This window comes from Alligator mississippiensis, chromosome 2 (assembly GCF_030867095.1).
Source record: "Alligator mississippiensis isolate rAllMis1 chromosome 2, rAllMis1, whole genome shotgun sequence".
Taxonomy (NCBI): Eukaryota; Metazoa; Chordata; order Crocodylia; family Alligatoridae; genus Alligator; species Alligator mississippiensis.
In genome coordinates this window covers 179,990,516-180,017,946 of record NC_081825.1, presented here as the reverse complement: position 1 = coordinate 180,017,946, position 27,431 = coordinate 179,990,516, and the positions used below count along the sequence as shown (strand labels likewise).

Genomic DNA, 27,431 nt, shown 5'->3' with positions numbered 1-27,431 from the left:
ATTGTGGAGGGTTATCATTCTCTAGATTTTCTGGTGCAAATCCATGGTGACTCCTGACCAGCATTCAAGCCATGCCTAGCCTAGAGGGTTTTTTTGCATTGATGTAGTTCCCTATGCACTGCCACATGTTGGGGCTTGCACTGGACAGGAATGCCCAGTAATTTATCAGGGCATCTCTGCACACACTGGTACAACATCCACCAGAGAGCTTTGCCTTGAGGCAGCTGTGTACATGTGGTCATTTGGGCGCAAGTCTCCCTCCTGTGGACAAGCCCCTACACACTGTTGTGTCAGGAGCCTTCAACAGAAGCTGATGGAAATGGCTCCAAATTTACCCTGGCATAAATGCAGGGCCAGGGATTTATAGCTAGGGATCTTGATATGCTGGACCCAACAAAACAAATACCTTTGTGACAATGAATCCACCTGCCCAGGCTGGGGAATTGCTCCTGCCAAAGCAGTTTTAATCTGCATGCTGTGGTGTGTGAGCTTATGTCTACCTCTTTGGGTTTCACACATGCACAAAAGTTGTAGTTGGTTCTGTGCTGGGTTTCACACGCACGCACGCACACACACACATATGCATGCACGCACGCACAGATACACATACACACACACAGAGTTCTGCGCTGCCTATCTCTCCCTGTGAATTGCCATGTTGAGTGATGGCTGAAGAGAGAGAAGCACCCCGTGGGTGCATGTGTGCATGTGTGTGTATGCATATGTGCGTGTGTGTGTGGTGTCTGCCTAGCTATTACATCTCACACCTCCAGAGGAGGCAACGCCTTGTGTAAAACAAGCTTATTTTCCCTGCCTGTGCCAGGGACTTCACAAGGAGGCCAGCAAGTAGAGAGGAAGGGAGGGGGCATCATTTGTGGTGAATGGCTTGCCTTTCCTTTCAGCTCAGGAAAGGGAATGAATGGAGTCTCTTTTAAAAAGGCTAGCATTTCACCTCAAGCAGCCCTCAGTGCTGGCAAGGCTTCCATGAAAGGAGCGGGGCTGTGCTGAGAGGAATCAAAATGAGATGGAGTCCCTTAGAGACAAGGAACATTTTATCTCGAGGAGAAGGCATCTAAGATGTTTCCAGCTAGCAAAGCCCCTCACTTGAAATGAAGGCACTGAAACGAATCCTAGCTAAAGGGAAGATTCTCTCTCAGGAACCACACAACAGCTCATAGCAGATCCTTTTTCCTTCTTGACTTTTTCCCTCCTCCCCTCTCTTCAGGGTGATCCAGATAGGCAGAAAATACCATGTCTTAGCTTTCCAGCCGCTCCTTTCCTGCTGAACTAGGATTGGTCCCCATCCTCCTATCCTGAAACACGTTAACAAGGGTCTTTTTGAATGCCCCCTGTGCTTGTGATAGCTTCATTACAGATTTCAGCGCCATTCTGAAACCACGGTGATGAGCTGTGGCAGTACCAGTAAGGAAGCACAAGGCATTTATGGGTTTGGGTGCTACCTAAATGGAGCTCATTTCCTTATATAATTGTTCAGGCTTTGGGAACAGAGGGGTGGATTTGAGACAGATGCCCACAGAGTTGTTGCAAAAGGGCAGATTAGCCTGCTGTTTTTAAAGCCAACCATACGGGTATTCTGAGCCTGAGAGATTGGAATTGCCAAGAGACAGATGTTCCAGAGAGGAGCTGGGAACATCTCCTCTGCACAAGACAGATTTTATTGAAGCTATCAACTGGGGACTGATAGAGAGCTCAGAGAAGTCAGCAGGCCCTCAGACATCTCTGTCTTGCCCAGCTTCTTCTGTCACCCTTTTCTATGCACAGAAATAGCACTGATTTAACTTAAATCAATATTTTTCCCCCAAGCCAAAGCAGTTAAGCCAGTGAACATTCCTGCTTCTACCCTAGTTTGAGAGTGGCTTATTTTGGTTTAACGTAAACCTGTTTCTAATTGATGTAAGCTGTACTGACAGCTCTCAGGTTTGTATTGACTCGAAATGATCCACACTGCCCTCTTCTCAGGTTTACCTAATGCTAATTTTAAAATATCCCTTTAAATGGAAGCAACTGTACAGACAAGCTCTTAAGTACCCAGAGGCACCCTGGAGAACTGCAAAGGCAAAGAAAGATACATTATGGTTCCTCTCTGTTTTACTTCTTTTAGAAATGCCTGAAAGTGTCCCTTCCCTCTTCCCCTCTGACTTGCTTTTCACCTTACAAATCCAGGTCTTGTGGCTCCTGGAGACCCAGAAGCAGTTAAGGAAATAGCAAGATGGTGCCTTGAGGAGTGCCTCTCTGCAGAGATCAGAGTCTCATACAGGTGAGGTGGGAGCTGGGAATCTAGGGCAGAGACTGAGCAGGGAAGCAGTTACCCCTAGGACATGCTCACGTAGGTTCCTAGCTGAGATACAGGACTTCCATCTAACCCAGGAGGTGCACAGCTCCACCAGGGGAGACGCCTTGTTGGATCTGGTCCTGGCCACAGGCGACAACCTGGTCAGGGATCTGCGGGTGCTCAACCACCTGGATGACAGCGATCATCGCCTGCTGGAATTCACCATCCAGCGCAAGGTGGCAAAGGCCTGCAGCAAGGCAGCAGCCCTGGACTTCAGGAGGGTGGATTTCAATGAGGTAAGGAGAATAGTCGGGGAGGCACTGAGGTCCTGGAGGGGAGAGGAGTCGGGTGTCCAAGAAGATCCTCTAAGCCCAAAGGGAGGTAATCCCAACAAGGATCAAAGGGGGCAAGAGGGCGCAAAGGCCCCCATGGCTCACCAAAAGCATATGGGAATGTCTCCTGGCTAAAAGGGAGGCGTACACCCAATGGAAGGGAGGGGCCATCACCAGGGAGGACTATACCTCAGTTGCTCAGGGCTGCAGGGGGGCGGTCAGGAAGGCCAAGGCGGAGATGGAACTGGGACTAGCTACCCGGATCAAGGACAACAAGAAGTCCTTTTTTAAATACATAGGGGGCAAAAAGAAGGTACCGGGTAACGTGGGGCCTCTGCAAGACACGCTAGGAAATCTGGTTGTCACACCAGATGACAAGGCTAACCTATTTAACAATTTCTTTGCCTCCATTTTCCTGGGCAGGGACCAGATCAGCCTGTCTGCCAGGACCCCCTCAGGCCCCAGGGGAGGCGCACCCAGGCCTAGGGTCAGTGAGGATCTAGTCAGGGAACTTCTGGAGGGACTGGACGTATTTAAATCAGCTGGTCCTGACGATCTCCACCCCAGAGTGCTGAGGGAATTAGCAGAGGTCATTGCGGGACCCCTGGCACGGCTTTATGAGCACTTGTGCTGCTCTGGTGTGGTGCCAGAGGACTGGAAAAGGGCCAATGTGGTTCCCATTTTCAAAAAAGGGAGGAAGGAGGACCCAGGGAACTACAGGCCAGTTAGTCTTCCCTCGATCCTGGGTGAGCTTTTTGAGAGAGTTATCCTGGCGCATGTCCACGAGGGGCCAGCAGGGGAGGTTATGCTTAGGGGCAACCAACATGGGTTCATTAGAGGCAGGTCCTGTCAGACCAACCTGGTGGCCTTCTACGACCAGGTTACAAAATCCTTAGATGCAGGGGTAGCAGTGGACGTAGTCTTTCTGGACTTCAGGAAGGCCTTCGACACTGTCTCTCACACCACTCTCATTAAAAAACTAGGGGACTGTGGCGTCAACACCTACACAGTCAAATGGGTCACTAACTGGCTGGAGGGCCGCACCCAGAGAGTGGTGGTGGACGGGTCTTATTCGACCTGGAGGGATGTGGGCAGTGGGGTCCCCCAGGGCTCGGTCCTCGGACCCACACTGTTCAACATCTTCATCAGTGACTTGGACGAGGGGTAGAAAGCACCCTGTTCAAATTCGCAGACGACACTAAGATGTGGGAGAAGTGGGCACGCTAGAAGGGAGGAATAGGCTGCAATCAGACCTAGACAGGTTACAGGGGTGGGCGGATGAGAACAGGATGGGTTTCAACACTGACAAGTGCAAGGTACTGCACCTGGGGAGGAAGAACCAGCAGCATACCTACAGGCTGGGGAACTCCCTTCTTGTCAGTGCAGAGGCAGAAAAGAATCTTGGAGTCATTATTGATGCCAAAATGAACATGGGCCGACAGTGTGGGGATGCGGTCAAGAAGGCCAACCACACCTTGTCATGCATCCACACATGCATCTCCAGCAGGTCCAAGGAGGTGATCCTCCCCTTCTATTCAACACTGGTCAGGCTGCAGTTGGAGTACTGCGTTCAGTTCTGGATGCTGAACTTCAGGAGGGATGTGGACAACATGGAGAGGGTCCAGAGGAGGGCCACTCGCATGATTAGGGGGCAGCAGGGCAAGCCCTATGAGGAGAGGCTAAGGGACCTGAACCTGTTCAGCCTCCACAAGAGAAGGCTGGGGGGAGATCTAGCGGCCTGTTACAAACTAGTCAGAGGGGACCAGCAGGCATTGTGGGAGTCCCTGTTCCCCCGAGCACTCCCAGGAGTGACTAGAAATAACAGTCACAAGCTGGCAGAGGGTAGATTCAGACTAGACATCAGGAGGAGCTACTTCACTGTCAGGGCGGCTAGGATCTGGAACCAACTTCCAAGAGAAATGGTGCTGGCCCCTACCCTGGGGGTCTTTAAGAGGAGGTTAGACGAACACCTTGCTGGGGTCGTTTGACCCCAGTACTTTTTCCTGCCATGGCAGGGGGTCAGACTTGATGATCTGCTCAGTTCCCTCCCAACCCCACCAACTATGAAACTATGCTTGGCTCCATCTCCACCACAAAGCCTAAAGCTGCAGGGACTGTGGGGCCAACACTTTAAAAATCAGTTTCTGATTTGTGGGTACCCTGCTTGAGATGCTGAAGTCTTAGTCTTCCAGATATGCTAAGCAGCTGCTAAACTAACCTGTTGGTCCTGCTCATTTCAGTTGGAGAGATGGGTGCACAATGCATCTGAAAACCAGGTTGAGTATACTTCAGGTCGGGCACCCAGAAGACCTGGCCTGTTTGCTTTGCAGGTTTTCCAGAAAGGGTGACACTGCCTTACAGGTGAGGGTGGGGGCCTCACAGCTCCCTGTGCAGAGAGACATCAGCCAGATGCCAGGATGCAGCTGCACATGGTGGCACTGCCTGCTAGGATGCCCTGCCCAACATGCTGCACAAAGATGATGAAAGCCAACCAGTTGTGAACATCTCTAAGGAGAGGAAGAGCCAACTCAAGAAGCAGGAACTACAGGTCCCCTTGGAAAGAGAGAGACCAGGAAGCTTCAACTGGACAGTTACATGCTCAAAGAACAGGAGGGAGCAGGGAAAGCAGGAAAGGGCCAGTGGGTGTCAGGGTTCAGGTTTCCAATGGGATGCAGTTGGGTGTGTATGTAGGGAAGGTGTGTGTAGGGCAGAGATCGAGGGGAGGAGTTCATTTGTAAGTGCAAACATTCCCCATTTTCCTCCCAAGAAAGCCAATCTTGCTGGTGAAAATATCACATCTGCACCCTTTGGAAATGGGTTTACATTTGGACTTTGACCAGGACTGCAGCACACCCTGCAGACTCCCCAAGAAATCTCTCTCTGCACTCCCAGCTTTGTCCCAGCACAAAGTGTCTGTGCCCATAGCAGCAAGAGCCCTGGACCTGGCCCTGGCTATGGCAGCAGTGTGCACCAGGCAAGGAGGAGCCAGGCAATTTTACTCACGCCCACTTCCACATGGTCCGATCCCCGGTCATCCTGCTTGTGGAGTAGCTCAAAATAGTAGCGTCGGGAGGACATGAGGCTGTACAGGAGGGAGATAGAGAAGCATGTTAGCACATAGAGGCTTTATTCCCCCAACAGTGGCCTCCCTGTCTCTCCCTCCATGGAGCACCCACTGACATGCTGGCCCCAAAAGGGAACCCCGGCACAAAACCCATCAGAGACAGACAGCACGAGGGGCTGTCCTCCCATGCTCTCTAACAACCCCTTAGGAGAGGCACTGCCTTGAAGGCTTTTTGCCATTCATTGTATCACTCCCCCTTGGACAGACAAGGTGGTGGTCTTGGAACTCACAGCTTGGCTACCCACAGCAGTCAGAGCTCCTCAGTGCTGGGGCTTCTCCTGCCTATGGTGGCATGAAGGACCTGATCCATTGACTCCACTGAGCCTTTCCATTGACCTCTGCACAACAATAGGTTGAGCAGAGGAACTCAAAACATCTTTGTGACACCTGTATTGATGGGAGCTACCTGGGAAATGGCACACAGACCTGGTGGAAGAGCCCTAGCCAGCCCCACACTGGCTGAAGCAGCAAAGAGAGGACAGAGAGGCTGTTGATCCCCTGACCCTGCAGCAGCAAAGGAAGTAGCTGGTGTCAAGGAAGGGATGCAGCTGCACACAGTTCAATGGCTTGATCAGCATCCTAATAACCACACCTCCTGCATGATCATTGCACCCTCCTACCCAGTTAATCCTGCCTGCATTTTGCTAGGCCAGAGCCCAGTTCCCCCTTGCTGGGAGGGAGCTGGTGCCAGCAGGAATCCCCTTGGCTCATGGGATCCAGGAGAGGGAAAGAAACAAAAGGGATGGCCAGAGTAAACCAGCCTGGAACAGCATGCTGAGGGGCTGCTGGAGCAGGACAAGCAAGCAGGAGAACATATGCATACGAGCAGAAGGCTGCCCAACCCAATGGCCTGTTCACTCCTAGCAGGGAAATCCTGGCTCCATTGCTACTTCTGTTGCTTCTCTCCCATCCCCTGGGGCTGTGCACAGCCTGCAGCCCCTGATGGGCCATGCTCACGGCTCAGGACAAGCAGGGAGTAGGAGGCTGGCCCCGTCCTTCCCCTCTGAGCTATGGGATATGAGGAAAGGAAATGAGAAGGGCTGCTGTCAAGCAAAGAGATGTTCTGCTGTCTCTGGAGCTGCTGTCTCCTGAGAGAAAAGAGAGGGGGCAGGTGGCCTGAGGGGCAGAGGGGGGGAGACTATAAGGATGCAAAGGGAAGAAAGAGAAGTGAGGAGAGTGCTGCTGACAGCTCTGCTCAGGAGATGCCAGCTCCTGTGCTGCCCTGGCAGCGATGAGATGCAGAGGCTGGGGGGGATGCCGAGAGCCTGCTGTTCTCTGAGTGCTGCCTGTCAGCCCCCATCAGCCAGCTGAACTGCTCCCCCCGCCACCTCCAGGGGGGGCTGCCTGTCACTGCTGCCATGGCAACACCATTGGGATTGATCCTCCAGCCTCTCGGTGGTGGAAACAGGTGGTGGGAAGCGCCTTAAACTTGAGTGCTTCTTGTGCTATGCTGGGGCAGGTGGCGAGGGGAAGAGGTTTGCTAACTTCTTTGGCTGGTGTTTCATTGTGCACTTTTGTGGGCATGAGCCCGAGCCTCGGCCTCTGGGCAAGGGAACAGGGGCAGCTGGCCCAGGCTCCTTGGTATTCAGGCAGGGTTGTGCTGAAGAGGCCTGACTCAGCTAACTGGAGTTCACAGGCAAGTGGGGCAGGAGGCCAGATAAAGACCTGATCCCAGCTTTCATCTGCTCTGAGAGGGACACTGAGCCCAGCTACAGCCAGCTGAATTGTGGGCTCTGCCATGGCAGACTGGCAAATATTTTGACAGCTCTGGTGTCAGGCTGAGGAGGGGGATCAGAGGGCTTTGGCAAGACCTTTGGCTCCAGGAAGGGCCCTCGGGGGATCTAAATGGTCTGGGCAATGTGTTCTTTCTGTCCAGGATGATAAAGGTGCATCTCCTAAGAGCAACAACTTCCAACAGCATCTGGTGGTTGGGACACTCCACCCTTCTTCTCCATCAGCCTGCTGGTGCTTTGGAGGGACAGCATGGGCAGACCAGGGCTGCCAGATGGCATGAGGCAGAGGAGCAGCACTTCTGAGAAAGAGCGCAGAGGGGCAGGGGCTTTACTGGGGCCTCCGGCTGCAGCCTAACACACGCTAGAGTGCTAAGGTTGCATTTGTCCACCTCAGGGAGTGAGGATGTCACACGAGCAGCCTCTGCTTAAGGAGGTTCCTGGAGCAGAAAGGCAGGGGGGTCACAGCTAGGAGTTGGGTGGGCTGGCAGCACAGGCCTGGGATAGCAGGGGAGCTGTAGCTAGGCATTTAATCTAGTGCACTGACAGAGCTGGCTGGGACAGTAAGGTGTGATATGGGTGCAGAGCATAGTGGGATCATCTTTCAGAAGTCAGTAGCACTCAGCTCCACCCCATGACACAGGCAGACCCTGTGGGGATGAGGTTGAGTGTGCTACTAGACTTAGCCAGCTGCTGCTGCCCAAGGATAGGGGCCCTTCCCTGTACTGCTCAAACTTCTCCTGGGAACACTGGGATGCACGTGGAGAGCTTGCTGTCCCAGCTCCCGGTTGGCCGGGCTCCAGTCAGCAGCGTCTAATTGCGTGTGGCATGTGTGCCCAAATGATCTTGCCACCAACGCTCCCCTCCCACTTTCTTTTGCTGCCATCCTAATTAGATTAAGAGGATCATATTGTCCCTAGCTAATCATCTGCAAGGGCAGCCGTGGCACCCGGGCACGCGGCAACTTCAGAGCAAAGGAATCTGGTGCAAGACTCCAGCTTAGCACCAAGGGAGGCAGAGATCAGCAGGGCGGGGGGCATCTCAGCTCCTTGGGAGGCAGCAGACTTTGAGAGAAAACCCTCCTGGGTTCTGGGAGTGGCTGAGATTGGAGCCCAGCACCTCGCTGGGAAGGGCTGATGGTCAGGAATGCCCCCCTGGGGAGGGAATAAGAACTGGGCTGAAGTCACTTGGATCCAGGCTGAGCAGGGGGCCGGAGGCAGGGAGAACATGCTTGTCATCCCCTCATATCAGACAGGGGACCTGGGCAGGGAGATGGAGGCAGGGAATTCACTTGAAACCCTATAGTTTCTATGGCAACAAATCATGGCACTTGAACTACTGAGAAGGGGAGGGCTGTGGCTGCTGGCTGTGCCCAAGGAGCTCTCCTCCTCCTCCTGTTGGACAAGAAGCAGTGAGAGGGGCCACGGGTAGTAAGCCAGTGGACCCCCTGCCACGGGACAGTGTGGAGTCCAGAAGCCCCAAGAGTCCTGGAGTATTCATGCAACTCAGAGGGGGATGTCAAGCTACAGCAAAGAGTTGTGAGGGGAAGATGAGACCTTGTGTTTTGGATGAGATGTTCTTGGGGGGAAATCAGCCACTGCCTGCCTCCCACAGTTGATACTGGCCACTGCTGGAGGTGGGATACAGGTTTGCGGGCACCCCAGATTTGATCCTGGCAGCAGCTGTCCCTGTCAGGTTTGTCAGCAAACGTGATGGAGGCAAAGGCCCGTTATACACACATGCAAGGGTGAATAAAAGGAAGGGAAAGAGCTAAACATCTGCTGTTAAAAGGCAGCACTGGCCAAGCCAGGAAAGGCAGTTTTGTGGCCTCAGCTCTGTTTCTGGCTCTGTCCCAGACTGGCTTTGTGGCCTTGGGAAAAGCACCTTAGCTCTCCTGTCTGTGGAACAGAGCTAGTCTTCCTCCCCCTCTCCCAAAAGTGATGAGGGGCTCAGTATATTAGTGGTATATATTTAAAGTGGTGGGAAACCCCACAGGCATGAGGGCATGAGGGGATGCAGAACATAACACTGGTATTGCACACAGGGGAGAAAGCGCTAAGTAGAAGGACTGAGAAGTCACACAACCTTGCTACTCCCAGAGCCCCAGCCCCTCTCAAGCGGAGGTATCCCACTCCAGCCTGTGGGCAGGGTTGAATTGGTTGATGCTAACACATGGTGCCTGACTCTGAAGCCTGTTACTTCCTACCCTGCCCCCTGATGCACACGTTTTATCTTTAAAAATGGAGACATGGCCCACGAGGCTGAGCACACACTGCCCAGAATGAACCTGAGGGAGCTGCTGTGGTTCAGCACATCCCCACAAAAGGCAGCCCCTGTCCCGGCATGCATTGCTTTGTTGGGTCATGGTGGCCCTGCCTACTGGCTCCTGGCAGCACAATGACACCAGCAGCTTAGGGCAGGCAGCTGAGATGGGCCCCTCTTGGGCACAGGAGCAGCCCTCTGGAGCTGCCAAGCTGCTTACATGGCCCACAGCCAAACCCTACTCAGGTGCCTCTGCTCTTCAGACAGGGTCACTGCTGTTCAGACTCCTTCCTCTGTCTGGACAGAGCCCCTCTCCGGCTTTTGCCTGCCTCTCTCCTTGCCAGTGGGGAAACAATCAGTATTCACAGTGCGTCCTCACTGTACTGTCCATCAGAGCTATTGGCAGGGCAATAGCAGAGTCCCAAAATTGGCTACAAAACTTTGCGCGCTGCATTCTTTATGCTCAGAGCCACATACTGGGGCCTTCTTGAGGGACCCAGCAGGCATGAAGTAGCCAGGATAGAGGCCAATGGGCAGAGTTAATGCTGGGGCAGGGGTGGGGGCAAAGGTACCTCACCCAGGACAGACCCAAACAACCAGTTTGATCCAGAATGTCTCCATCTTTATGCTGCAGCGGCTGAGGCTGATGCTCAGAGCAAGGGCGGCTGTGACATGCTGCTGAAGGTAAGGGCCATCAGGTGCTAATATGCTGCCTGACAACAAACTGATAGAGCAGGCAGAGACAAGCCTAGAATAGACCTGTCGGCTTCAGCTAGATCCAGCAGGCTAGGCTGGGTGATGGGAGAGAAACAGCCCTCCAACGTAACACAGAATGGGGCAGGGGGTGTGGGAGAGGAGGACAGGCATGGTGGGCAGGGAAAGAGGAGAAATAATGGAGTGAGGTTGGAAGTCAAGGGTATAGACCCCGGGATGCTCCCTGCAGGCCTGCTCCCCCATGTCCCCACACCTGCCCTGTGTGGTTCCCTTCATCCCTTGCTTCCTGCTGGTGACACAGTGGCTGCAACTGGGCATGGCCAGGGTCAAGCTGGCACAGGAGTTGGAAAAGGTCACACCTACCGGATCGGTTTGGAGACCTGAGAGCTGAACTTGGTGAATTCCCCCGGAGCTGTCCACTCAGTGCCCAGCTGGGGAGAGACAGAGGGCAAAAGAGACATAAAGAGAAGGAGCTAGTATAAGAGCCGCATTTAGCTCTACTGGAAGGAGACAGTCTGGCTGGGGCAGGGGCTTACTGACACTTACCCACAAAGGCAGCACATGTGTAGCACCTTTGTGTCCTACCTATCCACTGCATTGAAGCCTGAGCATTGTTTTTATCATCTAGCTGGATTATTGCAGTGCCAGGAAGCCCCTAGTGAAGAGTCAAAGTCCCATCAGGTTAGGCCCTGTGTCCAGCAGTGCTCACAGCTTGGGTGCCCCGTGGGATGCTAGGACTCCGGAAGAGCTGGGCACAGACTATAGGCACATATTGACACCACACCCAGCAGAGAGGGTAGCAAGGCCTCCCAGCCCTGTCAGACAGGGTTATGACTATCCCACCTGAAAGCACAGAGATTCCTACAGGCTGGAAATCCTTTCCCTTGCAGAGGAGACACAGGATTTGGCATTGGCTTTTACATGCATTACAGCTAACAAAGGAATCAGAGCACTGACTTCCAGGACTTCTGTGTAGCTGAAAGCCCAGTGATGCAATGGGCCTAAGATAACTCCCTAGTATAGTTTATCAAAGGGAATTCAAGGTGCATTGGGGAAAAGTGGGGCAGGGCAGCACAGTTAATTATCACTGGGCATCAAGGAATACACATGGTCCAGGATATGGACTTACTGAAAATGCAGCCAGGCCTGTGGGTGCCCATGGGTGGCTCTGTGACAGGGAAATGAAAGGCAGCATCTAGAGGAACATCTGAAAGTCACCCAAGTCTCCTGAGACTCTTTCCCTTGGCTCCACTGAGCTCCAGACCAAGCTGCTGAGTACATACTTGGTTGTGCTGTGGTAGAACCTAGCATTACCAGCAAGGGAGCCATTGGATTAAGCCTCAAACATGTGTATAATTGTAATGGAGTGAGCCTCCAGGGATGGCTATAGCACCCCCGAGGGACCACACTATGCCCAATCTCCTTCTCCGGCTGCCCTAATCTGGCTTCATTCTCTCTCCTGCCATATCTTGATGTTAAAATTATTATGCTTAGGAGGCTGCCTTTAGAGAACCAGAGTTCAGCTTTCAATGCCTTGCCTCCACCCTGCTCATTATCAGTCTGCCAGTCTGTCCAATCTACACTCCCTAGCCTGAGCAGAACTTGGTTTTCTCTGAGCCCCCTAGCCCTTCCAGGCCCCTCTCCCTAGGCTTTAGTCCCTAGCTGCCCACTAGGTTCCAGATCCTGGCAGGGCTCTGTCTGGGCCTTAGCCTCTCACAACATGGAGTATCTCACAGGCACCCCACCAGTAACCTCCTCCTCCTCCTCTTTAAGCCACCCCAAACCTCATAGTTAACATGAACCCAACCCCAAACCCAAATGCTCTACCTTTTCAGCTCCCTGCAGAGCTCTTACACCGTAGAGATCTGACTCAGAATGGTATGAGTCAAAATGAACTCTCAGCCCTGTGCCAGGGCTCATATAGTCCCTGACTCCTCTTCCTCTGGTCACTTGACCTGGCTATCTGCAAAACAGGGGCAAGGTGCTATCAATCCTCAAATCTGCCGCAAGGGCTCTCAGTCTCCCTCATTAGATGCTCAGCCCTGCAGCTCCACTTTCTGCTGGATGCATTTCCCCCAGCTTGATTCCTGCTACACTGCTCCTGCTGCCTTCCACTAGAAGGGGAGAGATCCCTTGCTACAATGATAACAAGACAGCCAGGGTCTGTGGGTGACAGAGCGGGCTGTTGCCCCTCATCTCTGACCCCAAAGGTTCACAAGCTAAACACGGGATGAGAGACAACAGATGGGGATAGAGCAAGCGAGGACAAGGTGAAAGGCTAAAAACAACCAAAGGATTTGCTTTTCTACATGTGTCACTTGACTGGCCAACTGTATGCCACAAGAAGTCACTGAGGCCAAAGACTTAGCCCAGAATTAGGCACTTCCAATGGTTATGGGAATATCTAGCTCTGTGACAGCTAATATTAATGAAAATTCTGGAAGAGGTAGCAAACTTCATGTGTTGGGGCTCAAACCAGTCTCTCACTGCTGCTATTGGGGGTGTGTAGAGCAGTTGGTCCTTCATCAGCTCACTGCAGGCTTTCTGAAACTTTTCCCTGAAGCAGTTGGTGCTGAAACTGTTAAAGACATGTGGAGTGGGGTCTGAAACACTTGAGTGGTTCAATGGTTCAAATATAAAAGGAAAACAATCCTCTTGATTGTTAGCAGTTAGCAGCCCCCACTGCTGTCTCCCCTATCCCTCTCCCTCCCCCCACCACATGCTGCCATTAAAGACGTTATGGCAAAGGTGAGATTGAAGGAGAGAAGGAAGTTGTCTAACACCATTTTCATTAGTTCTCACCTGTCCCTTATTCTTCATCTTCCCACCAGAGGCCAGTGCACCCTGTGTCTGCTGAGAGCAGTGGCTCTGCTACAATTACTTGCCATTTTGCGCATTATTAAAAGGCAAAATTCTCACAATCTTTCCACGAAGGGTGGAAATAAAGCTCCCCTCCCTTCTATTTCTTAATTCACTAAAATAGCTGGATATAGTCTCTTCAGAATTACTGCAAAATAAAAAGCACCCCCTTCTAGTATCAAAGTGAACTAAATTTTGTTCCCAGAGGCCAGCTCACAGGATCACAGAAATCACAGAAATCATAGAAATGTAGGGCTGGAAGGGATGGACCTCCAGAGGTCATCTAGTCCAACCCCAGCCTGAGGCAGGATCATCCCTATCCAAACCACCCTATACCAATGCATAATCTAACCTCTTAGAAAAACTAACATCAACTTGACAACACAAGACTTAACACCCTAACCTGCCACAGTAAAGCAGAGGGGCTACAACAGATAGTGATGTTTTTCAGGCAGTGAAAGCAAACACTGGGGGCAGAGGTGCCCTCTCAGCCCTTCTGCAGCACCATATTCAGGACACAGCAGGCACATGTGTGATGGTGCTTGGTACATGCCTTGGGGCTGGATTGAGACATCCTCCAGATGTCAGGATCACAGCTGGACCTGCTCAAGTTTTTTATGGAACCCCATGGCAATTCTCTTGCTTCTGGTTATACTTAACCATCTCACCAAGGGGCTTCTTCCACCAGACAGTGTTATTAGCACAGGGACAATAAAGAGTGCAGGGAGAGACTGGAGTCCGCAAGAGCTCAGCAGCACTGGCTGCACAGGTTGATGGCACCTAGGGAGGCTAAGGGGAGAAGTTGAAGAGGGTGCCCTACCCTTCCCACAAATGCCACCAGCCGAGTGTTGGATGGACTCTCATCAGAGCTGAGCCAGAACTCTGAATTGTCGTCTGATGCCACAGAGAACTGGAAGTCCCCTAGGGGGAAAGAAAAAATGGAAATGTTAGATGGGGCCATGGAGCAAAGAGAGCAATCAGTGGCAGTATGGACCAGTGGTGGGTAGGGAGCCTGTGCCAGACTGAAGGCCATTTTTTGTCTTGCAAGGACAGTGAGGGGGCAAGGTTGTGAGGGCACTGGAGTCTGCAGTCCTAATGCAACTCAGTGCATTAGGGACTCAGCTCTGCAGCTGTCCAGCTGAGACTGGAGCTCTCAGCATCCCCAGAGCAATTGGGACTAAATGGCAGGTGGCGAGGAAGAGGCCTTTGCAGTTCCACAGCTATTCCTGGCTCTAAAGGCTGATGTTTGAGACCGGGGGTGGGGGTGGGGAAAGACATGGATGGACGGACGACAAGGCTTGGGGAGACAAGGTCTTCTATGCAGCACCCCCCCAGCCCAGCCATAGCAGGTGGGTCGTGGGGTTGGTGCAGACACTAACCATCCTTGAAGGGGTGGATATAGCCGAAGACACGCAGCCCGTAATTCTTCCACTTGGGTGACACAGCTAGTTTCTTCACTGTCATGCGAGACTGAAAACAGGCAGAGAGAGGGAGTGAGAAGGAGCAGGAATGCATCACGCACCTTGGGCTCACACTGCGCCCTCATGGACAAGGCAGAAGAGCCCTCCCCACCCCACAGCCTGGTTCCACCCCATGGCCCCCTGCTATTTTAAGGGTCCTGTTTCACTGGTCCCCAGCAACAGGGGCATCCTTACTGCCTCCCCAGTGGAGGGCCGAAGTCCCCCCTTCACTATCCTGTCTAGGGCAGCCTGAGCGAGTGGTGACCATCTGGCCCCTGTATCGGCAAATTTTCCCCAGAGACAGCTTCCCCATGGAGCCTGGTTAGTTCCACTGGGATCAGCACCTGATACAAGGACTGGCAGTGACTACACTGGACACTGGCTCGGCCCCCGAGGGTCTGAATGGTTTGGCAGAGATCAAACTCAGGGCAAGAGGGGACAGACTAGGTCCATTCATTGCTGAGGGAGATGGGAACCACCCTCATCCACTCCCTAACCCCCTGCCGCATAGCAGACAGGAGGGATCATGCCTCCTCCCCAGAGCAGGAAGGGCTTGGGACTCACATGAGGGAAAAGCGGGAAGTGGAGGTTCTTCCTCAGCTGCCTCACAGCCCCTCCACACCAGTCCTCGAAGACGTGCAGGTTTGCCTTCCCTTTGTACTGCAGAATGACAACCCCACATGGGGACATGAGCACATTCCCTGCCCCAAAAGCCAGAAACCCCCTGAGCACCCAACAGCACCAGTGAAAGATCATACCCAACGTCCAAAGAAGTTGCTGGATTAGACCCCAGTGAACCAGCTGAGCTTACACTTGTTGCGGTGAAGAGATCCCTAGTCACAGATGTGCTAGTGGCTGAAATGGGAGTAAATTACCAAACTGGACAAGGCTGTAGAAGCCTTCTCTACCGTCTGCACCCAGACAGAGCAAATCCCTGGGTAACAGGAAGCCAAAAGAAAGCCATGGACCTAGCATGGTATCCATGCGGGCTGAGCTCAAGTTTCAGTGACAAGGGTCTTCCACCGAGACCAAACAGCCCCCTCACCCATACATACATCATTGCAGAGACCTGGTACTAGAGGTTCACTGACTGGTTCAGCAATGACCCAGATTTCTTGCCTCTCCTGACAATCCTCCCAGCTCCACAGCAAGCCAAGGAAGTACCAGTTACTATTTCGCTCGGCAGCCACCATCTTAGCCAACACCCCAGGACTGAAACTACAGAGAAGAAAGCAGCTACTGCTTACAGCTTGTGGTAAAGGGCTAAAGCCCTGGCTACAGGGTTGTAACACAATCATATTCTCCATGACTGAGCACAGAGGGGGGCCTATTACACACTTCACATCTTTTTAAACTGCCAGACCCAGCCTGAGTGGAGGAGAGAGTGCAGCCCCCAGACTCATGTCAGAGTCCGTTGCCACCCGAGCTGGGATGGCTGCAGACAGACACGTGCTGGAGAATGGGCAGGCCAGGACCTTCCTGCATGTGGGCATGCTCAGGGAAGGGAGAACCTCCAGGGAAATTCCTGGAGAGCCCAGTGTAGTGATTCCCTTTCAAAAAGCTCTGAGCCTAGTCCAGCCACTTGACCAGCCCAGGGTGGATGGCCATGAGGAGATCCAGAACTGAGGCTACACGAGGTGATCTAAGCCACTCATCAGAAGACCACCCAAAGGATGAGCAAGAGGGGCCCTTGAGCAGTGATTGACACTGAGATGACCATTGGGTCTCCTCTTTGCTTCAAAGGGGAATCTGAGTGGCTGTATGGAGGAAGTTCCCAGGACAATGGACACATACTCATACCTGGTCCCAGAGCAAAGCCAACCAGGCAATGATGTGGCCTGGCTCTCACTCTTTTGGATCACTCTGTGATCTAATCACAGCAGTTACCCAGAGGAGGCCTGGGGAGCAGTGCCCAGTACCCTTGCCCCTCCTCCCTAATCCCACTCTGCTAATCAGCACTTCTCAGCCACAGCCTAGGACCCACAGGGACTTCCACTGTCACAGAAGCAGAGGAGCTGCAGCTGGAATAATGTATGAGCTCATTATGCAGGTAGGTGCTGGGGCACAGGTGGCTGATTATCTGGGTGACAGCACTGAGCTCTGACCCAAACTGTGTTTTGACTACAGCTCTGCTGGGGGGCACCATGCATGGGGCCAGCACCAGGGATCCTGATGGTTTACATCCTCTAGCAAGATGCGATGTATGAAACTCTGTGGCTTCTGTTCTCTCTTGGCTGTGGGGCTGATGCTGTCACAACACCTCCAGGCCTAGGGCTGGCCTAGAGGGAGGCGTGAGCCCTGGACAATAGCACTGTAGAGCTGCAGCCAACTGGGCAGATGCACCCAAGCCTCTGCAATAGTTCTTATTACTGCAGGGTTGTCCATGTATCAGTGGGGAAAAGAAGCTACTCTCTTTTGCAGTCGTTCTCCCAGAACCTCTTCCTTCTTCCCTGGCTCTGCCTCCTCCACTCCCCAAAAACAGAACTTCCCTGCCCCTGCTTACCTGGTCGTTCCAGGGCAGAACGTGCTTGGTCATGTTCAGGACAGGGGCCCTTCCAGCTTGGCCTGGCCCTTGGCCTCGTGAAAACCAGCTGTCACCATCCTGCCCTTCATTCTGTTGAGGGAACAGGAGACAATGAGAAAGGAGCCACCCACGGAGGGGGTCAGTGGAGAAGGGGGATGCAAACCTCCCATCCCAGAATGCTTTGTAGTGAAGAAGCCAAAGTCTCTGCTGCTGGTGCCAATGCAAGTGGCCGCTGACATCAGAGAAGCCGCCCAATTTTGAGCAGCAGAGGTTTGAGCCCAGCAAATGAAGTTAGCTACCTGGGAAGTGAAGCCCACTCTGAGGAGCCAACACTGCAAAATTTGTGTGCTGCGATGCTGTGCAGCAGCTTAGGACAGGATTCTGTATCCCATGGAAGCCAGGGGGAAATTTTAGGCTGGGTTATAGGAATAGCCTCAACAGGGGACCTGGTAGGACCAATCCCTTTGCAAGAAGCAGCGTGGGCTCTAACCATCTTACTTTGTTTGCTCTAGCCCTGGAATTGCCAGCCAGGGCTAGTTTGATCGCTAATGTGATAGGGCAGCAAACTCTGAGTGCATGCCATAGACTCCAGGGCCTTTCTGGTCCATCCTCCCAGTACCCAGCACCCTTTTAATACCAACACTCCCTGCTGACTGCCACCATCATTTATTTGCATTGCAGCAGCTCCTCAAGGCCCGGATCAGGGATTAATGCTCATTGTGCAAGCTGCTGCATACACCTAATACATTCTCTGCTTCTTTACAGACCCCGGCCTCAGGAATCCAGCAGGGCACAGTGGGAAACATCCCCAGTGACCAGGGGGTGGAGTGGACAGACTGTTTCAGCTGGCTTAGAGTTTGAGTGCTAGATGAGAGAGAACAGGTGAGTGCAGACAGGTGGGGAAGGGAGATGGCAGGATGCATGGGGATGTGCTTAGATGCTCACTCTTTCCCTTCGTAGCCTGCGGGCGCAGAATCTGATCTGGGTATTGTCGGGATGAAGGGATGGGAAGAGGTAAGAAAGTGTTTGTTTGAGGAAGTGACATTGAAGGACTGAACTTGGCAGGTAATTTGGAGTTTAGAGAAGCCTGGACTTGCTCCTGTCTCTTATAGGGGCCCAGCCCTGCAGACCCTGAGCTGGGGAGTCCCTGCAGGCAGCAGGACATAGGACGAAGTGTCCCCAGTGACCAGGGGGTGGAACAGATGAGCTGCTATGCTGTGCACTAGCTGGAGCAATGTATGGGCAGGCAGGCCTGTTCCTGGGTGCAAGGAAGTTGAGGGAGCCTCTGTGCCTACAGACAGAGAGCAAGGCAGCACTGGGAGGTGGGAGATTGGTGAGATGCATGTGGCATTTACTTCGGCAAGATGGTGGACTGGGCAACACTAGTTAGAGCGCTGAGCCCTGTTCACTCCAGGAGGCCATCAGCTGTGTCAGCAGACTAGGAGATGGGGTAAAGATTGTGGTGGGGAAAGCTGAAAGCAGGTGTCTGGAGAGGAGGAGACAGGAATGCAGAAGGAGGCGAGAGGGATCTGCGTGTCTGGGAGCCCTAGGGATGCTCCTTTCCTTTTGGGCTCGACATTCCTGGCACAGAGGCCAGCAGAAAATAAATCAGCCCCGCCCCGAGCCATTTGTGCCATCCGCTCCTCATTACACAGAGCCAAATTACCCAGGCGATTAGGGTACTTGAGAAGGAAACAAAGAGCCTTCCCCGTGATAAACGACTCCTTGTCAAGCTCCCAGTCTGGTGGAATTAATTCTCATGCAGCTGTGCCGGGCGCAGGGAGGGGGCTGGGAACGCCCCCAGAGCTGTGACCCTGGCTCTGTGGGGTTGCAGGAAGGGCTGGTGGAAGCATTGCGGGCGGCAAGAGCCTGGGGCTGTGCCAAGAGGCACGTGCTGGATGTCTCAGGGGGAGATGGGATTCTGGGATCGCGGCAGCTGCAGCGTGTGCCTTGGGCTGATAAGACCCACAAGTGGGCACTGCCAGCCTCTGAAAGCCTGTGCTGTGCCATGAACTCAATTCGAACCAGTGGCTGGGAGCTGAGTTCTGACCCCAATACCGCGACAGCCCCTTGACTCCGGCTCACACTGACAGGCTATGCCAACTCAAACAATCACAGTACCCCTCAGTGCCTCTGTTTTCCCATCTGTAAAAGAAGAGGGAAGACTCCAAAGCAGCATTTCCTCATTTGGGCACATACCTGAAATTTGTGAGCTAGCGAGACACATGATTGGCAGGTCTACTTGTGCCGTGCCATGACCCTCCCTCCCCCAGATGCTGCCCTGGATGCCCCCGGAGAGAGAGGGAGGGCCCTGCAGAAGGGCCCGAAAGCCTCTCAAACAGCTCTCCTAACTATACAGCTGGTTGAATAAAAGATAATCACAAAAAACTTGCTCCTGGATAAAAAGGCATCCACCCACAGCAGTGATAATCAGTGCTATTTACACCTCAGTGCAGAAACAGGACACAAACCATGCCCAGCTAACCCAGCTATGCTGAAGCATGCTGGGATAACCACTGATATAAGGGGTGTCTTTGTCCTGGAGGCCAGAGACATGTCTATGGTACAGCCTAAGAGGAAAGGACGTGGTGGGTGTGAAGGGGGAGGAGGGGGGAGAGGGTACAGCTCATAAAGGGAAGGTGGGCTATTGGTTTACAAGTGCTGGCCTCCAATACCTGAGCCCAGCTTCACCACTTCCCAGACAGCTTGGTCTGGTGCCCATGAATGTAATGCATGTATAGGGCATGCGTGGGCATGCAGGGCTCTTGGGATTTGAATGTCAGCCAAGCATACTCCTGTGGTGAGGCAGGGAGGGGGAGGAAAGCCTTTCTGTCTGCTCCATGTCTCCCCTCTCTCCCACTCCATCTGCAGACACTGCACGTGGGTGTCACAGCAAGGCATGACACTGACAAGGACAGGCAGCAAAAGCAATCTGGGACAGTGAGATGGCCTTCAGCAACTGAGACTATTGGGGAGCCAATGATGTGTGGGGCTGGAGTGCACGGCATCCACCCAGGACAGCCAGCCACCACAGCAGTCACCGATGTAACAGGACAAGCTGGGACTCTCACGCCCCAAGCAGAAAGCGTGCGTTTCTGCCGGAGGGGCTCAGCTGGCCCAGAGGTCACACCCCAGAACTATCACAGGCTCCTTCCTGAATAACAGTTTTACTGCTTCCACAGGCCACGAGGCCAACAAAAGCCATCTAAACCAGTGTTTCTCAACCTGTGGGTTGCAATCCAAAAGTGGGTCGCAAGAATATATGAAAGGGTTGTGAACTGTAAAAATGGAGTCTCCTTTAAAGAAAACCAAATGTAGGAAACTGTGGCTTTTTCCTTGCAGGCTGCCAGGGTTCTGGGTATGGGGCTGCTTGGGGTCCCCATGCCCCACACACTGGGGGGCTGGGACCTGCAGGCAGCAGGTCAGGGGTGAGGGGTACTGTGTCAGGACTGCCCATCGATGTTTACAAATGGGTCCTGGTACAAAAAAAGGTTGAGAACCACTGGTCTAAACAACATGGAAGTCACCTGAGTATTGCTGTAGGACAAGATCCTGCTACCCCACTCAGAGGGTTGGATGCAGATCCTCCCAGCCAGCAGAGGACACCAGCACCAAGGAACCTCAAGGGGACTCATTTCATTGGAATATTTTTATTCCAATAAAGGTTGGAATAAAAGGCTTTATTCCAGGTTTTCAATAAACACCTAACACCCAATGATTTTTTCCCTTATTTTCCAGTTTGTTTTTTTCCAGAAAATTTCTTCCAGAAAATTTGCTCCCAGGAAACAATTTCTGTAAAGGTTTTCCTTTCCCCAGTGGCTCCAACTCTGGGTTGCTTGGAAAGCAAAATTACAGGGGTTCTTGCTAGCTGCTAGGAGCCAGGTCACAAGGGGTTAAAAAGGAACCAGACTTTCCAGCAGGAAGAAGCAGTGGTCAATTATTCTTTTGCAAAGGTGAAAGCAAGAGAAGCCTGGGATGTGATTATCATTGATCTGTTCTACAGTACCATGAGTGCGAAGTGCCTGGTGGAAGTTAAGAGATGTGCCAACCTATTTTATTCCAGGCATGCAGCCCACATGGATTGGATTTACTTCCCTGAGTCACCAGCTGGGAGGGCCAGTGCTTGGCCTGGAGGCATCCAGCTGCCCCCATTCATTTCTTCACCCAGTTTAGCCAGCTCTCCCTTTCTGTTCTGTCTAAACACTGATTTGTTTCTGGCTGTCAATGAGTGATTTGGGCACTGAGTGGTCTGGGTAATCCATCCTCTGCTAGTTCTGCTCCCTGCCTGCAGAGCTACCAACTCCTCATAAAAATCCTCTAGTAAACGGAAGTCTCCCACGTTCACAGCCTGCATCCACCATCCCTGTAGCAGGAGGACATTAAGGCTTGTTCAGCATCCTTTTATGGGCTTTCCTTGGTCCCCTTTAGGGCTGGAAGTACTATTATTAGACACCTGGAACAGGCAGCTAGTTTCTTCCAGCCCTGGTTTTCTATGATCTACTCCATTTTGCCTAAGGGAACATTGGGACCTAAAGAAGTCATGTGACTTCCCTACAGTCCCCACGAAGCCTGTGGAAGATCTTGGAACTGAACCCCAATCCCTGATCCTCACTATAGTACCCTGGCACCAAGCACAGTCTTCCCATCCACCATCATGGACTTGATCACAGACTTGCAAAGCAAGTCATATGAGGAACAGCTGAGGGACTTGGGACACTTCAGCCTAAAAAAGAGAAGGCTGAGAGGGGACTTGGTAGCAGCTTACTGCTACATGAGGGACGTACATCAAGGGCTTAGCGAACAACTGTTCACCAGGGCACCCTTGGCGAAAACCAGGAGTAATGGCCACAAACTCCAGGAAGACTGTTTCAGGCTTAACCCTAGGAAAATCCTCTTCACAGTTAGGATGTCCAGACTGTGGAATAAGCTCCCTCCAGAGGTGGTGCAATCACCTACCTTAGAAATCTTTGAGAGGAGACTGGACCATCACCTTGCTGGGGTCACCTGACCCTCAGTTAGCTTTCCTGCCTAGTGCAGGGGGGCTGGATCCGATGATCTTGTGAAGTCCCTTCCAGCCCTTACAATCTATGAATCTTGTCTAGCATTACCCCAGCAGCCTAATACCACAAGTTTGGCATGGCCTTGGCATGGGAGGGCATTGCTAACCCCCTACATTGTCCCATAGGAAGGCCACAAACAAGCCTGGCTGCTTGCATCAAGAAGGGACTGAGAGTCTCAGCAGCTATGACCTTGACAAACTATGAGTCTCTTCTCTTCTTGGGATGCCAGGTATTCGCCGGGGACTCCTGGCTGTCAATGCTGTGCACTGAACATGATTCCAGAGGAGCCTGCAGGGATAGGAGCTCCTGTCTGGCTTCCCTCAGATGCATCCATTCATTGTTCTTGGTATCAGGGTATATGTGAAGTAATGGAGCAGTGGTGGGGGATACCGTTATCCTGAGGTGCTGGTCCCCAGTCATGACTATGGAGGAGGCAGCAAAACTGTGACCAGACATATGATGATCAGGCTGGGAATAAGCCATGGTCAGTATGGGTGGGGGTGGCCAGGGGCCACCAGACCCCAGCAGCAGGTGGCTGAGGGCCCCTTTCCGCAGCCTGGGAAGCTGGTATTGGTTTTCTTTCCAGCCCATGAGACTGAATGCAGTGGCTCTACTTGGCTGTCTCTGGGGAGAGAGTTTCTCTCTGGCAGAATGGGATGGGAGCAGCATGCTAAGCTAAGTGATGACCTGACATGATCAGAAGCCTGGTATTTGTGTGGCAGGCACTCACCAGCTGGCCTAGGGTGTTTCCTATCCAAAATTACAGTGCCCTTCACCCTGCTAGGAACCAGACAGGTGAGTGGGCTGCTATGGAGGCAGGCTGCCTTGTGGGTTCCTCTCTTCCTTTTAAAGGGATTAAGCTAATCTGATTCTGTGTTTGTGCCTCACAATTCAAAGGGATCAACCAAGCAGTAAGCGAGGATGGAGGATTGCGAGAGAGGCAGATGATTTAATTATGCTAAGCAAAGAGGAGGGCTAGATGAAATGCCTCCACCCCTCCCCAGGGATGCCAAATGACAAGGTTAGTAGGAGCTGGGAGAGCTCCCACCCTGGCCAACTATGCCTCCTTGTCAAGGAGAGTCCTGGGGGAACCTTTTCCCCAACGCTTTCCTCCCAGGCACCAGAAGGCTCAGGCCACTGTGAGGGGCACTCTGTGCAGGCTCTGTCTGGGCACATGCCAGGCCTTCTTTGCAACTTGATCTTTCATGCAGCTATTTGACCACCTCTCTCCTTGCTCCTCAGCCTTTTAGCTGTGCTTAGCAGTTCCCCCCCCAAATCTTTCCTCTTCCCTCCAGCACTGAGCCTTCCCCCTACAAGACCCTGCCTATTCATGCAGAAAAGCAACCTGAAGTGTTTTGTTAATGGGCACCTTTGTGTTGGTCACTGGCACACCCTAGACAGTGGCTTTCAATCTTTTTCACTTGTAGACCCCTAAAAGAACTGTAAGGGAGGTCTGGACCCCTTTGAATTGTAAGTGTGGGTATTCACATACTTCTGATTGATCACAGTCATCTTTCACAGACCCCTTAGACATAGTCTGCAGATCCCCAGGGGTCCAGGGACCACAGGTTGAAAACCCCTGCCCTAAAGGCATGCACTGCTGCCCCCTTGCAGGAAGAAGCAGACCTGCTCCTACAGGGTGACCCTCTTGTCCTGTCCTGTATAAACACTGCTGAACAGAGCTTGCTGGAAGACAGATAGGACATCTTGCATGGTTCTTCATTTCCATTTCTTTGTTGATATTTTTGCAACTGCAGCCAGCAAAGAAAAACTCACCAGGGAGCCTCTCTTTCTCTTTTGCATGCCAGGTGGATTGGAAGAGGTCCAGCTTACAACTGAACTGCATGTGTGTGCATGCGAAACCCCATCTTGATAGGTCTTGCTCTCTAATGAGGGATGCTGGAGCACTGCAATGCACTGTGGGCACCTGCATGATTCATCGGGGCCCACCTGAGCCAAGTGGACCCATGACCTCCTCGAGTATACCATGGCACCTCCTAATGTGTCCTGCCAAACATCAGGTCCGTTCAATGGTAAACACCTCAGAAAAGACAATGCTGGTGAAAGCACAACCTCTCATCCAGCAGAAACTTCTTTGGTACAGGTAAATTCATGGACCAAAAGCCCATTCAGGTTATTATCTAGCTAAGGACTTGGCTCTCTACTGGAAACATGCCTTTGCTCAGTGGCATGCAGTCCTGCCATGAATCAGGTGCTATTCCTATCACCTGCCCACACTTAGTTCTGCACTTGGTTTGGAAAGGAGCAGCGCAGCAGGGAGACTAAGGGAAGTGCAGCTTCCTGCCCCAAGCCAGAGACAGCTGGCTTGCGAGGGGGGTGTGGGGAGGATAACCACTGCTGTAACAAACTAATGATTGGAGCAGGGGAGGTCTTCAGAAAAAAAGAAGAGAGGCTCTGAATCCTTCCCCTTTGATGTCCGACATTCCTCTTTTCATCCTTTCTTTCTGAACTGGAGAATTAAGAACCTCCCACCCCACAGCCCTGGGAGACCAAGGCAGCTGAACACAGGCCTCAGATCCTTCCACCGCCTTTGGTGTGGAGTGTGCGGCCCCTCCTCCCAGCTGGTAATGATGCCCTGGGGTTAAGTCTGGCTCCATAGCTCCCCCTTCTCTTGTGATACCGGCAGTCCCAGTGCAGCTGTCAATAGCAGCCCTTGTGGACTGCATGCTCTGCGTTTGATTTAATGTCGCTGGGCAACTGAACTTCTAACAATGGGAAAGGAAAGGGGACAAATGTCTTAGGCTGTGGAGTGTGGAAAGGAAGAGGCAGGCTCGATCACAGCACTTTCCAGAGCTCTCCCAGATTGGTCCTCCCCACCAACCTTGGGACAGGCTCTGTGTGCTCCCTGAGGGCACCAAAGGGCTCCAAGTGCCACAAGCAGATGGGCACAGGGCCAGGGAAGGGGCATGCCCAAGGTGACAGAATGAAGTATCAGGTCTGTGTCTGCCTCTAGGCTGCTGTATGTTGACTCCCAGTCCCACATGCTGGTCCCTTTCCCCCACTGGAAGTTAATACATGGCATACAAAGCCTGACACAGGTGCCCCACAGGGTAGACACAGAAGCAGGGAGGTAAATACAAGAGAAGGGCAGGAAGGGCAAAGCCTCTTTTAATGCACTTGGGGCATGCAGTGCCTGGCACAAAGGGACCTGACCCCAATTAAGCCTCTACAGTCTGCAGTGATGAATGTGCAATTATTTATGCTTCTTAAAGAAAAATCCAGTGTCCCAGTTGAGATGGCACCCAAAACACCAGACCTCGGAGCCCCACAGAGCAGTGCCAGGAAGCAGCCCCTTGGAAGAGGAGGCTGCTGTGGTCCCCTCACAAGGGAATGTGAGCGTAGACAGCCTGGGCAGAGTGGGAGAGAGCTGGCTTCTGAGACAAGAGGAGGCACAGAGGTACTGTAAACAAAGAGGAGCCCATTAGGATGCACAGTGCTGAGGAAAAAATTAGCAAACTTTGTCTAAACGAACTAATTAAAGCCCCAGAGGAGGGGAACAATGCCCTCTGAAGACACGATTAGGAAGGCGGCATAATTACACTCTGATTGTTTCTGAGGAAGGATCCCTTCCGCTGCTTCTAGCCGTAATTATGGAGTGGTCTCTGAGCTGCGCTGCCGTTGGGAAGGGGACCTCACGGTGATGGATTGCCTTGCGGGAGGGGGAGCGGGATGCCATGGGCACTCTGGGGCACTGGGTCCTCTCACATCACCTCCTACATGCCTTGGTGTTTCCATGCCCATTTCTGTGCTAAAAGACCTGCAGGATGAAGGGATGAGTGGGGACCCTTCAGAGTGGAGAGATCAAAGTAGCCACTACAGTGGCACATAATCGTAGGCCCCTGGGAGTCATGTGGTTGAGGGGAAGGTTCCTCAGGTGGCTGCTAGATCAATCCCTGCCAATGGTGTCAACAGTGACCCATGTTTGGCTCCCAGTTTGTGGCATGCAGCTGGGTTTTGTTACTAACACATGCACCTGGAGTGGGTCCTCACTTGAAGGCAGGGGCACATAAATGCCTCTCTGTTCCCTGGCAGCGAGGGGTTGGGGGGGGAGGGGCGTGGGGGCACCATGGGAGGAGGGGCTGGGAGTCAGCATCGTGGAGCTGGCTGTGCTGATGGTGGGCCTGCAATTAACAAGTCGCTGGGGTGGAAACAGCTCCGCGCCTTCCATCTCCTTTTTTTAGCCAGGCCTGTTTGCTTTGGAGCCAGGCAGCTGCTTCAGCCTTCCCTGTTTTCTCTCTAAACAGAATGAACTCTTCCCCTCCCTAGGCTTACACAGGCAGCTATTCACACCCCCACTCCCTGTTCTGACTGCACTGTGGGCTCACTTAGTGCTAGGGAGGGGAGAGCAGCACTCCTTCTTCTCAAAGTGTTCGGCAGAAGGGCAAAGATTGGCCTTCGTACATTAATACATTAAAGCCCATTAAAGCCATAGTTATCTGATGGAGGCCACTCAGCCCTTGCCCTTGGAGCCATCAGCTCTGAACTTCAGCGATAACTGAAGCCCCAGCCTCTGCTATGGGGAGATGTTTAAAACACAAATAACGTAGGTGCCCATGAGGATTCTGGGACATGATGCAAAGGATTGTGGGAGCATAACTCCGCTCTCCCACAAATTCCTCCTGTCTCCCCTGAAAGCTTCCTGCGATTCAGAGTGCAGCGAAGCACCCCAGGATGCCTACCCACAATGCAACGTGTTGCAGCAGGGGCAGCACAGCACCAGGCACACAGATGGCACAATGGTGATGTGGCTTCAGCAGTGCAAGACTGACCACAGGAATAGGCAATGGGGGTGGAAACTAGGCAGCTTCCCCCTGCTGCTGTCAGCTAGACCAGGGCAATATCTGCATATAGATGGTGGGTGTATACTCCAAGCCCCTAACACCACAGCCACAATCCACATCAGTGAAGCTCCTTTCTGTTTTGAGCAAAGAACAGCTCTGGCTGCCTAGCAGAGTATGGATGAGTCTCTGGGGGCTCTGATTTCAAAGGGAAGGTGTAGTTCAGGTGTTGGACAGCAAGGCCACTCGCTTTGTTTCCAGCTGTGTCACTAGC

At 52.7% G+C, this 27,431-nt stretch overlaps 1 protein-coding gene across 2 annotated transcripts in view; it reads right to left on the bottom strand.

The window, feature by feature from the left end:
- The window catches only part of B4GALNT4 (beta-1,4-N-acetyl-galactosaminyltransferase 4), a 118,466-nt gene that overhangs the window by 24,764 nt on the left and 66,271 nt on the right, over positions 1-27,431 (bottom strand). Inside the window, exons 3-8 of one of the 2 annotated variants that reach the window (XM_014604184.3) lie at positions 17,278-17,388; positions 15,339-15,434; positions 14,694-14,784; positions 14,135-14,235; positions 10,819-10,886; positions 5,629-5,707 (exon numbers count right to left, since the gene is read on the bottom strand). In XM_014604184.3, coding sequence (XP_014459670.1) covers positions 5,629-5,707; positions 10,819-10,886; positions 14,135-14,235; positions 14,694-14,784; positions 15,339-15,434; positions 17,278-17,388 — 546 coding nt within the window. Of the gene's footprint in view, positions 1-5,628; positions 5,708-10,818; positions 10,887-14,134; positions 14,236-14,693; positions 14,785-15,338; positions 15,435-17,277; positions 17,389-27,431 lie in introns of those variants that run through there. The other variant, XM_019485217.2, reaches the window with a different exon arrangement.